Consider the following 16,362-nt stretch of genomic DNA (forward strand, 5'->3'; position numbering starts at 1 on the left):
CACACACACACACACCTATAAATAACTGGCTGTTGAGCTGCAGGTGGATGTGCCCATCAGCAGGTGCCTCCTGCGTGGCAGCAGGGAGCTCGTCAAGGCGAAGGGATGCCTCTTTAACGTTGCGCTCGGCTCGAATGCGATGCCACCTGTTGTCATCCAGTGGGACGCCAGCCTTCACACGAACTTCCAACGGACCGTTACCCACATCAAAGGAGAAGAGGACCTCAGTGGAGGCTGCGTCAGGGAAGGAAGAAAATCAAGACTTACTGTACATATTCAATAAAGTCTCACTCCTCTTGTCTTCTGTATCTCCCTACAGCCTGTTCTTCAATTGTTCCACCTGTAGAAAGTCCAGATGTTGGCCAGTGCTCCGCTGTCAACACACACACACACACACACACACTCAAAAATTTGTGATCCGGCATACAATACAATATGTACAAGCTCAAGAAAAAGGACAAAAAATACAAAACAGCAGTACCTTCTTCATAGCTGAGTCAACTCACCAACAACGTTCTATTTTTGGCACAAAATTGTTGCCAACAAAACCACATTGCCCTGTTTCAAACATGCTGAACCTGTGTGGTTCAGTCATTGATTGCAAGACTATAAAGGGCCTTTCTTCCCCCTCAAACCCCTCTCGTCACTTGTTTTTTTGTCTTGTTACCCTTTTACCAACGGCCAGTCTCACTCTGAAGCCCCTATTCCTTGTGACAGTTACACCACCTGTGGAGGGAAGAATAAGAAGTGTTTTTGTGACACATGAGCTCTACTGAAACTTTGATATTCACATTAAAGTAATGTATCACTAAAGTGAAGCAAACACAAACTGACACTAGCAGCTCACAAGGACCAGTTACAATGACTCCTGGACAGCTAAACTGACAACCAGCTACAAAGATAAAGCACAACTTAAAGATGCATAACCCTTTGATATAATAAGTAGCTACATTCTGTGTGGGCACAAGCTAGAGGTAACCACATTACTGTCGGTTTCCTGCTGGGTATATAGAGAGAAATTATTCTTTGTTCTGTGACAAATGTGTGAATCATAATCAACAAACAAGATTTACAAATGTTCATGATAGAGTCATTTATGGTGTTCACAAATGCATTTACAATCTACAAACAAATACCAACCAATTTGTGAAACAAGTGTAAACAATTTAACAAATAAATACAACTCACTGCCTTTGTGGATAAGAGGCTGTGAAAACTCCACACATAAATGTAACCCAATCTACATGTGTCAGATGATATATGCACAAACATTCAACAAAATAAAATTTAAACAAATGCAAAAAAAAAAAAATCTTTGAAAATAGACATATATATGCACAGCAAGCGTTAAAAAACAAATGTTTTTAGATTCATGAACTTGAAAAGTATTTGTTGACTGGAAATGCATTTGTGAACAAATTGTCATTGCAAATGTGTTTTTTTTTTGTCATTTGTGGGTCATGAAACACACGTTTGTCACCAGCTGTAAAGCTCTCGCACAACCTAGTTTCATGTGTGAATATATTCTATAGTATTGTACAGGAAACATAAAGAGTTACTCGTACTTCCTTTATATATATTTTTTCCCTGTATTACATAGGACAGCTGAAGATAGACAGGAAAGGGGGGTAGAGAGAGGGGATGACACACAGCAAAGGGCCACAGGTCTGTCCCGACCCCATGGCCTCTGCCGCAAGGACCATATGGGGCGCCAGCTTAAGCAGGTGAGACATCTGGGCGCCTTGTTACTTATACTTCTGTTTCTGTCAAGACCAGCTACAATAAAAGAAGCTGTAGTTTAAAACACTTTATCAACTTCACGTTGTCATAAAGGACAGCTACAACAGCACACACTGTGTGAGCTACTATAAAGTGTAACACTACAATGATACAGAGAACTATAAACTCCGGTGCTTATATAGGAAATGTATTGGAGCGGGCTGGAACAATGCCACTGCAGTGATTTCCCCAAGGAGGAAAAATAAATGGTGATGTTGCTGGAAGAGTATATTTTTTTTATGGTTGAGAAAGACTAAAGTGGAGTTCCAGGCAGGACCGCCACCTCCAGGTGAGTATAATCCAGATGAAACTTTAACTCCCAGGATGATTCTTCATGCTCAGGTCTTGTACATCTCAGTGAAGTCCGGATTAGACATCTAACCTAAAAGGTTTTACTTACAGCTGAGTTCGATCCGAATGAAGTCTTTGATGCCCAAGTTTTCCAGGAAGACCCCAGAGGATGAAGTGGTTTTAAACAGGAAGGAGATATCTGCACTCAGCTCTCCGTGGAATGTGGGAAAGTGGAGGTACGATGTCTCTTTGTCAAAAAATGCAGCATTCCAGACATTCTCTGCAAATAAATAAACATCTATTAATCATGGCCTTGAAATTATAATTATAGAGCAGAGGAATGAGTTTGGAATTCAGCTTTTACAACATTAGAGTTATTCACATTCAAATGTTGCTAATGCTTAGACTGACATGACACACAAACCATTTCAAAACCAAAAAATATAAGGTTACATTGAGTGCTCTGGACTTACTGTCTCCATGGCAACGGAGATGCCCCACCCTGAAGGCGCTTTCTGAGCCAGGCCTGTGGACATCACCCAGCACGAGAGATCTAACAGGAAGGGTTTCTTTATGGGTCAGCAGGCCTGAGTCATTTGCCCTGGAAGGTAGGTAGAGGACGAAGCGGAAGAAGAGGAAGAAGCTGAATTTAAGACTAGAGGGGAGAAAGATAAACTTTCATCACTAGAAAAATAAGACAGAGAAGACAGAGCATAAGAAGGAGTTTGATAATCATTATCAGCAGCAGGAGAAGAAAAAAACAGGAAGAAGAAGGGAGATGATGGGGGAGCAAAAAGGAAAATTCATCATCACTATTTCCTCCAGCAATAAAGTGAAAAAGTGAAACAGAGAAAAGTGAGATCAGACATAATGAATTACCAGTTCATTTGGTTAAGTAGCCTACAGTATTCTTATTTTTTCAAAGCAACATATCTCTTGTTGATATGAGTATATATACAGTACCATTCGGTGCGGTCAGCATCACAGTTGCAGTGGTGTTTGGGATCCACACAATTCTCCTGCAGGCCACAGACACACTGCTGGCTGCCTGGTGCAGCCCCGCCCCAATAAGTCTGCATCTGTCCAACACCTGGACCTCCTACCCACCAGCTTAGTGGAGGGCCATCTGTAACACACATTTGTTTTACTTGTCAGGAACTGTATTGTATATTACAACTATAATATATATTACAATATTGCATTGAATTCAATCATTAAAAATGCTTTATTTAATGATTAAATACAATGATTCAAATACAATCATTATTTGACAATTTGTGAAATGTGAAAAGTAAAATGTTAAACCACAGTAAAATTATTTAACATTTGAACTGTGCAGCTTTCTAATGACAATATACACTCACACTTATTTTATTAGGTACACCTGGTTGAAACTAATGCAGTTTAATAAAACAAATGCAAAGAAATCTCTTCATGAAGGCTAAACTGTTTGCTGACGCGTTGATTCATCTGTATTGTCACTTTGCTGCAGTTTGTACTGTTGTCTATTTGTATTGCATTATACTTACAGGTGTTTCCACTTCTTTTAGTATATCAATGAGGGTGGGCTAAACAACAGAAACACCTTTCTGTTTATTGCAATACAGTTCAGCTGCACCACAAACTTCATGTAGGTACAATTTATTGCAGGATTGTGGTATTAGACTGCATTAAATTTAGATTGGTTTACCTAATGAACTGACAACTAAGTGTAAATAAACATTCATAATTGATTACTAAATCTCTGTAGAGTTTGTATTGCAATCTCATAAAGTTGCAGGACTGCAAGAGACAGTTCTTACAACCTACATATCCAACTTAAACTTTGTTTTTAATATTAAAGGTTCTGAATAATCTGTATGTGGTGTCACAGGATATCAACAGGCCTTACCCGGTGTGTTGAGGAGGCGTGACTTCTTGCAGTGGTAGGTCAGTTCCTGTTCGCAGTGCTCTGATTGGCTTATAATGGCAGCCAGCTGCCCCTCTTCAGATGTGTATTCAAAGTGAGCTGAGTGCTGATTTTTTCCTGGCAATGGTCGGACTCTGGTCAGCTCTGTGTTATTGTGCTGGATCACTATCCATGTTTTGTCCTCTGGTGGAGAGAGAGACAGAATAAATAACAAAGAAAGAAAATACAAAGCATGTATTTTTTATTTTTCATTTGTGTGTGTATGAAAAAAATGGCCTGTAGGATGCTTTCCTCAGCAGGACTGACAGAAATAGAGGCAGGATGAAAGAGAGAGAGGGAGAGACCGGACATGAGGGTGTCTGAATGGTGTGTTTTGATGTGTGTGTGTGTGACAGCTACCTGTCATGTTGCAGTATATTAGCTGCGGTCTGATGGGTCCGCTGCCGTCCACATCGATGTAATAATACCCTGAAGTGTTGCCTTTGTGTTTGTATGCCTCACAGGACTGCTCGTATATAGCTGAGGAGAGATACAGCATCATGATCATTACAGTAATTTATGTTTGCGTTATCCTTGCTTTGTCTTCTTTTGGTTGAAAACTGCATTGGAACTTCAGTATTTTGTTCACAATGGAGATGAAGAGAGACTGTCTAACTGTTTTCGAAAGCTTCCGCCCACAAGAGAGCCACACTGTTGTGCCTTTCTACAATAATTATACAAACTACAAGGCACTTCAAAATATTAAAGGAAACCTGTATTTCAGTTCAAATTTTTTAAGGCAAAGCTATTCTGCTATCAAACAATCAAACACATTTTAAATTTTCTAAATTATAGTCCTGTCATACTGTACTAATAATAATAATAATTAAAGCTGCAAGCAGCGATGAACGGTCTCTGTCCACACATGTAGGGGGTGTACTGCAAATATTACCATATTATGCATAGACCACACCATGAGAATTTCATGTAAATCAGATGATGATTGCCATACAAGGCTTACTTCCTGTTTCCAGTGGGTGGCGCTACTATAACTGAATATTGACACCTAGATGAATTCTGGCTGTGCCTCTCATCAAATATAAGTAATACGTTTGGGGCCTATTGGAGACATTACAACAACTCCCTACATGTTTCTTAGCGAAATGTCAAACTTAGTCAACATGGCATGGACACACCCTTCAAAGAAAACTCAAGATATTTATAACTGTTCATCATGAAGATCCTTAGATCACGCTGACCAAATTTGAAGTCGATACGACCAATTCTCCAGTTTTTTAAAATACAATGCCTGGAAATGGCAAAAACATTGTCAAAATTGCACATTAGACTTCCCGTTAGGTTTGTACTTGATTGTACTTTGTTCAGTACTTGATGTTTTAATGCATACCCCCCAAACCACCCTAGCAAATTCAGTTTTTGGACCTCAGACCTCGGTTTTCAAAAACCCTGTGTACAGCAATGCTGGTGAGGTACTCGTAAATGCCTGCGTCTCCACGTAAACACGTAACTAGCCTAACACTGAGAAAAAGCAGTGAAAATGTCCTTGCTAACAAGGATAAAAAACAGCAAAAGAATTATTAAGGTTTTGTTGTGTTTATAGTTAGAGTTGTACTGAATTAGGGTATTTGCACCTTTTTTGGTCCAGTTCAGGCACTGGTTTGCGGAATGGCTCCAGCAGGCTTTTGTGTATCTTGTCATTATACATGTGCCTTTTCATACATCTTGGTGAGCTGGTTTCTTTTGTAGGGGGCGCTCTTGAGCCATTTTGCCACACCCATGCGCAAGACCCATATCAAATGTAAAGTTTTGCTATTTGAGATAGGTCTGTCAAGTTTTATGACTTTTCAAGCACTCCTCTTAATCTCCCTCTTTCTTTTTTCCTGGGTCGACTGTTTTCCTCTGGACTGAGACTCCTCAGCTTCTCACACAATGACGATGATTGCTAGAAATAGGTTTGATATCAGCCTGACCTTCTGCCACAACATTGTCTGCAGGGACCTCAAGTTAAAAGCAACAGGTTGTCTCATTACAGGAAGCGTGTGTACACAAGTGCACACATACACATGTAGTCCATAGTGTATATGTGTGACCTTTAAACAACAACAACCAACAAAGCTTCATGCCCTTACAGCTGTGACAGGTGGCTCCGCTGTAGCCGGTGCTGGAGCAGTTACAGTGAAAGGTACTCCATGATTGACTGCAGCTGCCTCCGTGTTCACAGTGACTCTGAGAACACCTTAGAGACAGACAGAGAAAAAAAGCAAACATTTAGACCCAATACTCCCCATAACCTTTCCCCGTGTTGTAGAGCCAAGTAAGATAAGACTTTATTGATCTTCACAAGCTACCCAACAGTATACAATGTGATTAAAACAAGAAACAGCATGTAGCATTAAGGTTTTTTCAAAAGAATTTGTTAAAAAAGCACAAATAAGACACACCAACAGTATGTCCAAGGTTAAAATGCTTAATATTATAGTTGAGGTTAACCTTAGATTTAAATGTAAGGAGGTAAAACAATTATGTTAAGTTAGGGTAAGGTTTTCCTGATAATAAAATAACTAAAACTTCCACTAAAAGTTTGCTGTTTTGGCTGGAACCTGAACCCAGATCACTGAAGATAAAATGTAATCAACTGCGCTGACCTAAAACACCTCTACTTTTCACTGCATTCAATATCTAACTACAGCTTGTTTCTGGCCGTACAACCTCATTTATCACTGTAATGAAAGTATATGTCACCAATTGCAACAATATCGCTCTTTTAAATGTTTTAAGTAGTTTTGGACAACAACAGAGTTACAGTAAATGGCACAAAGGTGTGGGAAATATCAGGCTTAGACTTTATAGACTTTTCTTCCATTGTTGTTTTTTTTTCTTTTCAACACATTTCTTAATGATATTAAAATGATAAAATAACATCATTCCTATCCTTTAGTCAAAAAAAGAATATGAATAAATCAGATCAATTCTTTCTTCCTTCCCTTCACAACAGCAGTCACGATGCATTGGAGCAAAGAGCAAATATGTGTAACCACATTTGTGTGTAGTTTATTTGCTCAGAAATATATCCCTACACCATTAATGACTGAGGCTCCAAAATGTTCCTGTCATCTGGTGCAGCTTCCTGACAACACTGACTGGAACAAAGCTCTGTAAACAATGCTTACACATTCAGGTGAATATTTTTCTTGTCCACTGTGGACATGACTCGAGAGAAGCTGTTTTCCTGCTGATCAGCAGTGTGTTTGTGGGAACACTGCTGATATTTCTGATTGAAAAATAATCCTGGTGTTATTACTTTGTCCTTCAACTTTATGTGAGTTTTGTCATGTACTATGGCATCCAAAATACACACAGTAAAACACATTTGAGCAGACTCTGCTGCTGTTAACTTGGACTTTCTTCCTTCTCAGTGTCAGTCCTGTTTCAGGACTGAGCCGGGGTGGAAAGCAAAACAAAAAAAAGGGAAGGAAGAAAAGGGTTAGGACATGCAAGGAAAGAGACAAAATGGTAAGAGGGAGAGAGAAATCCAGGAAGGGGAATTAAGGTTGAGAGATGGATCGAAGGAGGGGAAGAAGGGAGGGTGCAACAAAGGGGATGAAGGTTGGGATGAATGGAGCTCAGCGGCGACTGGGTAAACATATTTGGAAGGAGAAATGAGGTCAGCGAATTGTGACTGCAGAGAGACGGAGAGAGAAAGAGAGAGGGAGAGCAGCATGTATTTTTAATCTTTTAGTCAGTGGGAAATTTACTGTTCTAAAAAGCCTTACTCAGCAGGCTTGTCAGATGGTAACATTTGCTTTTAAGTACAAATTTCTTTGCTTTCCTTTTAAAAGTAAGTTGGGATGGAGGCGGGTGCAGTACTTTGTATTTACTCCACTACTATATGCTTTTAAATATATGCATTAGGCAGTGTATTGTGACCTCACTTATCTTGCAAAGCATGTGTCTTTTTTTTTAACTGATGAATATGACCAGTCAAGCAACGCTTATTTCAGGAAAGTACACTGTAGGTTGTAGGTGAGGGGTTGGAGAAGTGCAAATCAATTTTTCAGGTTGACATTTTATTGAAACAAAAGCTGCTCAGAGGATAATATGGACGTCATATACCAGTGGGCTGTAATGATTTGGAAAAAGGTCTAATGTCATGTTCTGAGAACAATGTATTATTGCTCACACACAACACAACATTAAACTGACACAGTGGAGCTTGACTTGACATTTTGTGCAATACAAAAAGATAAAAGGGAGAGGCCACAGTATTTAATGATACGGAAATGTTTAGATTATTGATTCTGTCTAATAGGGGTAATGGATTATTTGTGTACAATATCTGTGTTGGTTCAAGAGCATTCAGTTCCCTGGATATGTATGTATGACTCAAATATCCCTATAAAATATTATATTGCCCATCAAAAACAAGACAGCAAGATTGTATTTAACTTTAAGCTGCGACTGCCATCCAGTTTTTATTCCTACATACATCTAAAATGCAACAGACGCATGTTCAACAAAATCATAATGCGCCAGCAACTGCAATTATTGAAGTGTTTTAAATCTAAATCCCCACATTAGGACTGACTTGAGTTCAGGAGACTCTTTAAATTATGCTTCACTCACAATATTGCAAACTTTCCTTTACCACTTTCTGGACGCATTGGAGTCCAGAGCATTAAAAACCATCAACATAAGCAAGATGGTAATGATGATGGTCATCTGGCAATAACAATTAAAAGGTCCAGTGTGTAACATTGAGGAGGTTCTATTGGCAGAAATGGAATATAATATTCATAGGTATGTTTTTTTTAGTGTATAATCACCTAAAAATATAAGAATAATTGATTCATTGCTTTAAAATGGGTTCTTTTGATCTAAAAGGGGAGCGGATCCTCTTCTATGGCCATGTTGAACCTCCCTGTTTCTACAACCAAACACTGACTTTAGATAGGGCATTTCACATTTGTGCGAGCTTTGCAGCCAGGCTGAGATGTATTCAAATGCATCAATAGATCCTACACACAGGTCCATAAAAAAGCAGAAGCAGAGAGCAAATATCCACTAAAACTAACTTTGAAACAACATATTCTTGAATTGCACAGAGCCAACAGACTCTAAATGTTGTTTGTGGCTTTCCTGGATAGAGTATTCTCTCTGTAACAGTCTATATACTGTAGTATGGTACCACTGCTTCTTGCAAATAAATCACATCTTTAAGAAACCGGGAAAGCAAAACTAAATTTCAGCTCAGAGAAAGGAAGCTGTACCTAGACAGACAAAACAATAACTGGATTTTCTTCTTAGTGAGCAAACATTTTTGGAAACATTTAGACAGGAACACTGATGCCATAAATCCCTCTGTATCCAATCCACTGCTGTCTAATAATCCATATGTAACCTCATTTCACAGGAAGCCAGTCAAGGAGCCTTCAGAGGGAGATTAACAGGGTTTACAAGAAGAGTGACAACAAAAAAAGTACTATTTTCTGGCAATGCCTTCTAACACACACAATTAGGTATCACATAAAATTATATGTGCCAAACCAACCTTTCTTTGATAAATAAAGGTAAAAACAAATATAGCATTTAGCATTTGCTTGGTCAATTAGGTCTGACCTGTCAATGATACCACACATGTCAATCAGCAGGTGACTGTAGTTTCCCATCAGCCTCTGCTGCACCATAATCAAGTCCACCTGTTGGTTGTCCACAGTCAGCAGACGCATGCAGCCCTGGAAAGCCTTGAAGGGGTTCATACACTCCTGGCTGTTCCCTTCAGCAGGGCAACCTATGCAGGGAGGAAAAAACATCAGTCAGGCAATCAAACAACACACAATGATGTCCACCCTGAACCTGTCAGAATAATGTTAGTTTGTGCATGTGTTGGTCTGTGTATCTCTCTTACCACCAAAGAAAAGCTGACTTCCCGTGGTAAGAAGAAATGAGGGACTGGCGTGAGACAAGGCTCCTTCATCTCCGTCCACAGCGACAGTCAAATGTCCTCGTCTGGAGATCAGCTCCACAGAGTGCCACTGACCATCATTCAGAGCTGAACCTGAGGACACACAGATACAGTATACTGTTCACAAAGACACATATATATTGAAAATCTTACAGGGTTAAGATTAGAATTCTAGGTATTCACTAATTGATCTCTGTAGTATTTCCCTTGTCTCACAAGGAGGTCAGAGGTCAGGCTCAACTGTAAAACAATGCTTGTTGAAACTGGTATTGATTCAGTATGTGGCACTTGAGGTGAGAAAATTAAGGTTTAGGTTGCAGGTTTGTCCTCAGACTGACCTGCACTGAGCTCCAGCGGTGACCTGCCAGACTTGTGGATCTGCAGATGTAGCCTGGCTTTGCTCAGGTACAGCCAGACTGCACCCCCTTGCTTTGGGAGAACAAAGGTCAGCAGCAGCCCCCCCCTGTTCCACGTCCGAAACTGAAGCCCCACCGACATGCCAGTTGATGACGATTCTGTCACCCCTGGCAACCAGAGAAAGCTCTGGGGACTGGTGAACGTCATGGCAACAAAAACGGGTTCAGCACAAGAAAAGGTCATATTACCCTGAGATAGGTGAGGAGAGGGGAAAAGATATGGAGAGGAGAATTATTATAGCAAAAGAAGAAAAACAGGATAACGCATGAATATGAATTAATTTCTAAGGCAGCATGGCGGCGCCCTGATGCACAGAGATCTCATCAGCAAGTCTCCTTAAAGAGCATGAGCATATTACCATAATGATAATAGCCAGGCTTAGAATAAGCACAAGCAGACCAAACTGAAGTCACCAATGTCATCCAACAGCTTTCTAAGGTCATAGAAAAAGTATGGGGGTGCAGAAAAACACAGGAAGAAAGAGAAAGAAATAAAACTGTGATTAAGGGACTGGGAGCAGTTGGTCATCTCTGTATGTAAGCTCATAGTTGTGAGAAGTGGTAATTAGAGTAAGTCCACTGCCAGGGCACCAACAGTGATGTTACTTCCCAGGTTCCCTCCTGGGCTTCTATTTTCAGTGGAGTATGCAACGCACAGACACTTCAAATCAAATCTAAAAGCTCTTTGTGGGGTAGTTAAAGCGATATACAGTAATGCGGCCTGAAGAGGAAAATGCCGTAGAGATTTTTCAGCGGTGCACACACATGAATACAAATACAGACAGAAATACGAAGGCATGCATTCTTTAAACACTGATGGGACTATTTCCTTACCTCTTAAAAGTTTAATAAGTGTACTTTGAGATAACATTTTCACTTCTTCATAGATAAAGATTCAGCAATGTATATTGTGTACCGTACTTAGTCTTTTGCATTCCCACCTTATTATGATTTTATTTGTTTTAAACGTGATACTCCTCAACAACAGACAGTGTAAGTGATTGATATATAATATTAATTTAGTAAATGTGTTGTGTGCAAGCAACAATACACTCTAAAGTGTCCTGACACAAAAGAAACGGACAAGGAGAAGGCAAAACAAAGTGGAGTTGAGTTTATTGTGCACTGACAAAATTGGTCTGTAGTCAGTTAAACAAATGTTAGATCAGTCGCATTATTAGCTTTTATCTAGTAATGAAGTATCAAGCAGAAGCATTGTTGCTATGGTGACCATAATCTTATTATGAAGTACCTTGTGCAGTGATTTAGGACTGTGGATTAAATGCTGACTGGTTTGTTTGAAGTGCTCTCTTATAGGGTTTTAATGGACACCATCAAGCTAATCAAAAGTTTTTATTTTTTCATGGCCAGTTGTGTAAAGTAACAAAGTACATTATGTAAAATACAATTTTGAGGTACCTGTACTTTCCTTCTACCCCATTTCAGAAGGAAATATTGTGCTTTTTTCTCCAAAGCCTTTATTTGATAGCTTTAGTTACTAGTTGCTTTGCAGATTTAGACCATTAATATAAAATATAACCAAAAAATATATATAGATTGTGCTGCTCTGTAATATATAAAGTAGTATTCAAAAATCTGGTATAAAATTCCACCACTTTCCATGGTCCAATACATATGTTGGTGCAAATGACTCTCAAACAGTATATGAATCTCATTTCTGATTTATGTCCATTTATGCCCTCAAATAGTGGATCTACAGTGCTATAAACAAACATGCACACACAAACACACTTTTCATTGAGCCAGTTTACCTTCACAGAGACCCGCTGGTCTTTCTGTTTGGCGAGGTCTACCAGATTCATGCCGTTGTAAACAAGATTTTCCAAACAGCCTTGAAAATTCTTGTTTGACCCGACTGACCTCGCAGAGCTGGGGCCCTGGTCTGCTCCCACACTCATCTGTACAGAGACAAACATGAGCAGAACACATAGTTAAAAATAAATAAAGAGGGTGTTTTTCTGTTTGTGTGCGTCCCACACCAATACAAACACACCTGGTCATGGTCCCAGTGGGTGAGTCTTGGTGGGATCTGCACCCACAGCGTGCTTTTGTCCACGGTGAGGTTGAGGTAAGTGCTGTGACGCTCCACTGCGATGTGGTGCCAGTGTTGGTCATCTAACAGGCTGCCCAGAGACACCAGCTGATGGCTTTCGGAAGAAGAACTCCTGCCTGGAGCACAGGACGAAGACAAAAAGTGACATGAAGATGTGGATAGAGGAAAGGAAAGTCTCTTGAATTTTGCTTTTTAAATAGTCAGATACCTGGAAACTGATATTGATATCAGATATTTGAGGTTGCTGAATTTTCATTCTTCTGGCTGTCAGCCAGTTATTAGAAATACATTTGAGTTTTTTTCCCTGTAGAAATCCTGTCTTTGGTTCTTCTTAACATTTTTTTCTAATGTTTAATTCAGTGAGATAATTATACTCTGATATCTTTTTATTTCCAACAGCATAGTGGGAAATGTAGCTCTCTGGGAGCAAAGTGTGCACCGTATCCCAGTTTACTCATGAACTGGCAGTACAGTAGTGCCACAGTTTTCTGTTGGGGATCACATCTCTAAATCTACATCTAAAACTGAGAAAGAACCAGAAAAGGTAGGTGGTAACACATAATTAACACTAAAGGGAGTAGAGACAGGGGAAGAATGGTAAATAAATAACTGACAAAGGAAGTGCTGCTGGTTCTCTGCACTCCCTGAAGTGTTGGCAGAATGCAGAGTTTCTGCTGAGAGAGGGAGGTGAAGACAGAGCTAAATGCACTTGGTCATTAAATATTAATTAGATATTGTTGGAGGAGACAATGTTGTCTGTGTGGGGTAAAGAGAAAAGAGAAAAGGAGAAAGAGGCAGAGACAGTCAAATGTGTTTAGTCATCAATCATCATTGATCTGTCAATCAGATACTTGGCAAAGCAGAGAGAGACTAGAGAGAGGGAAGGAGACAGACGGAGATAGAGGAGGAAAGAGTGAAGTGTACTTAATCATCAGCAGACAGATGTTAGCACATGTCAAAGAGAGAGAGAGGGGGAAATGAAGGCAAAGTCAAGTGTATTTAGTCATTACTGATACACACACAGTGTCTTTCATTGCAAACCTGTCAACAAAATGTTCTCTAACAATGTACCACATTTAATTTGTTTTCATACAATATAAGCTCTCAACTGACACTATGTTAAACGTCGAAGGCACTCACAGAATTTGGTTAGGGTTCGGGAAAGATCTTGGTCTTGATTAGTATGGGAAAAGTCAACAGATATGTTTACTTTATCAATATTAAATCATGGACCACAATCTTTTGCAGAACCACATGGAACTGAAGTGAACAGAAGTGAATTTGCCTGCTGAGGTGAAGTTAATTTGTTCAGGTTTAATTTTTAAACCATCTTCACAGTGCGTGTGAGGGAACAAGAGAAGCGGAGAACACAAAATGAAAAAATACAATTAATACAATCTTGCCAAAAAAGAGCTTTTATATCCATTTGGCCATAAATGAAACTATTCAAAACCATTAGTCACAGCATTAAACTCAAGTTGTCACTATATCATCAAACCTCCAGTATATTATGCAAAAAACTTGATGATTGAATTTCACTGTCAGTTTCTTGTGTGAGTGGGCCCTAAGGAGTCTACCAGTCAAGCAAATTTCTGGTGTTGTTTCTTTTATATTACATAATAATAATATTATTTCTGTTTTGTTATTATCCATATTTGTCACATTTGAGACTAATATTGTGGAACTATAAAATCCAAAAAAAGGTACTATTGAGAGTTTTTGTTACCTCTAGAAGTGCTATTGAGCAGATTTTTTAGATGAATGAGTTCCCGTTTTTGTCTCATTTTGTTTTTTGTCAACTGATCTATCTAAGCTATATGTGCCCAGATATGCCAGAATGTGTCAATAAAGTCATCAAACAAGACTGGTAGCATGTAAACATGAATGTAAACAATGTGGGTTTCAAAATGCAATTCAACATGTCTGTTTGACCTAAAGGATACACACATACATTTTGGTGAGTAACACTGAATGTAAATGTAACCTTTGTTTGTTTGCCAGCAAACAGCACATATAATACATATAAATGTATATGTATTATTAGTAATATAAGTTAGTAAGTAAATTGTTGTACTTGATCCAATTTATGGGTAAACCATAGGCTGTTGCATGGCATGGGGCTGGCTTTAATGAATTCCCCTCTCTCCATATCAAGATCTGTCACAACGATATTGTTTGTTCTATAAGTGCCGTTCATGTCTGCAGTAAACTTTTAAGAATTCCTCTGGTTGATCTCCCGAATCACGGGGGACGCCTTAATTATCAGGGGCGTATCCTCAGGATTGATGTGTACCATTTAGCGGCATCTAGCAGTGTAGTTGCAGACCACAAGTCTCTCAGTTCACCCTTCCCTTCCAAGCACAAAGGGAAAACTGCAGTGGCCGCAAACACGTGAAAGGTGCAAATGGCCCTATCTAGAGCCAGTGTTGGGTTTGGTCGTTCTGGGATAGTGTAGAAACATGGTGGTTCAACATGGTTGCCTCCATATCCATATTATCTCTGTAGATATAAAAGGCTCTTAGGTAACAAAAGCGTGATGATTCTTATTTTCAGGTGATTATCAATAAGGAAAACATACCTGTGAATATTATATTCCATGTAACGCCAATAGATTCTCCTAAATGTTACACAATGGACCTTGAGGGGATCTGTATGGAGCTGCTAAAAGTTCATCAGTCTTTTTTTACTTTTTACAGTGTAGGTTTCTGTGTTAGATCATTTAAGACAGCTCCCTAAGGCAATATCACCTAATCATCTGCTGTCTGCTCCTGCATTACAGCTCTTTGCTACAACTCTAAATCTAATTTTGTTCGAAGACACTGACAGATCTTATCAGATGACACCCTGCTGTAATTGTTTCAGCATTTTCATTATATTCTGTTCAGCTTAAATGATTGAGACGGTACACACAATCAGTCATCGCAAGCATAATATGAAACCTCTGAACCTGCTCCCAACAAGTACTCCTGCAAAGAGAACATTTCAGAAACCTTATGTGTTTGAAGACTTTGCTAAAAAACAAATAAAGAGAAAAAGTTATTACAACATTGATATTCAACTGCTGTTTCAGTTCTTCCTTTTGGGAGTCTTTTTAAGATGCGTAAAAAATATATGAGTAACATTTAAACTTTATGTTATTTTATGTGAGTCGTCAAAATGTGAAAAAATAAATAAATAAATAAAACTGCCTCTGAGCTGCCAGAATCAAGCAGACATTGTAATTATTTCTTCCTTTCATTTCATTTTTATGACTGGCTGTCAAAAATCAGTTGACACAATCAGCAACTTTTAAACGTCAGCAACAACCAGCGATCTCTAAACATATCCACAGCAATAACTCCAGGAAGAAGTGTTTTAAGAAGCTGTGCTTCAAACAACTCGGACTTGACACTGAACTAGCAACTAAATCCGGGACCATTTGAGCCTCTTACAGGCTATGCAGCTAATCAGCTTGTCATTGTGAGTCAAACATGGTCTCTGTATTATTGGAACGAGTCAGCTGTGGGCTGTAAAATTAAGCACAGCTGGCTTTCTCTGACATGTTGCTTCTTAGATGAAGGCTAAGCCGCTTATTTACAACCCTGTGAGACAGAACACAACGGAGACACCTTCCTATAAATCACTATGGATCGAGTAGAATAACATAGTCGATACTGCAGGATTGAACACGACACACAGCCCACCATTCACTGATACAGCTGAGCTGACAGACTGTATCCAGAATGAGTCATCATCTGCTTCCAGCCAGCATCTGTTTTTATACTTGTGTAGACAGGGACTAACAGAAAGACAGAAATAAAACAAAAAACATTTGATATGAGTGCTAAAAAGCTCTCTGTGTGCAAGATTCTTGATTTTGTATTGAAAGTAAATCAAAAACTCCAAAACATATAATAGAATTGAGCAAGATCAGACCATTGCTTTTGCCTTT

The 16,362-nt window shown here is 39.2% G+C and overlaps 1 protein-coding gene across 1 annotated transcript in view; it reads right to left on the reverse strand.

Annotated features, from left to right (window-relative positions):
- Positions 1-16,362, reverse strand: part of LOC118329845 (contactin-associated protein-like 4) — a 70,760-nt gene that overhangs the window by 18,014 nt on the left and 36,384 nt on the right. Inside the window, exons 6-17 of the mRNA XM_035664170.1 lie at positions 12,372-12,547; positions 12,130-12,276; positions 10,280-10,547; positions 9,885-10,034; positions 9,596-9,767; positions 6,109-6,215; positions 4,379-4,498; positions 3,962-4,162; positions 3,034-3,196; positions 2,544-2,671; positions 2,180-2,350; positions 16-234 (exon numbers count right to left, since the gene is read on the reverse strand). Coding sequence (XP_035520063.1) covers positions 16-234; positions 2,180-2,350; positions 2,544-2,671; positions 3,034-3,196; positions 3,962-4,162; positions 4,379-4,498; positions 6,109-6,215; positions 9,596-9,767; positions 9,885-10,034; positions 10,280-10,547; positions 12,130-12,276; positions 12,372-12,547 — 2,022 coding nt within the window. The remainder of the gene's footprint in view (positions 1-15; positions 235-2,179; positions 2,351-2,543; positions 2,672-3,033; positions 3,197-3,961; positions 4,163-4,378; positions 4,499-6,108; positions 6,216-9,595; positions 9,768-9,884; positions 10,035-10,279; positions 10,548-12,129; positions 12,277-12,371; positions 12,548-16,362) is intronic.

This window comes from Morone saxatilis, unplaced genomic scaffold (genome assembly GCF_004916995.1).
Source record: "Morone saxatilis isolate NCDOM2014 unplaced genomic scaffold, NCSU_SB_2.0 Contig19, whole genome shotgun sequence".
Classification (NCBI taxonomy): Eukaryota; Metazoa; Chordata; class Actinopteri; family Moronidae; genus Morone; species Morone saxatilis.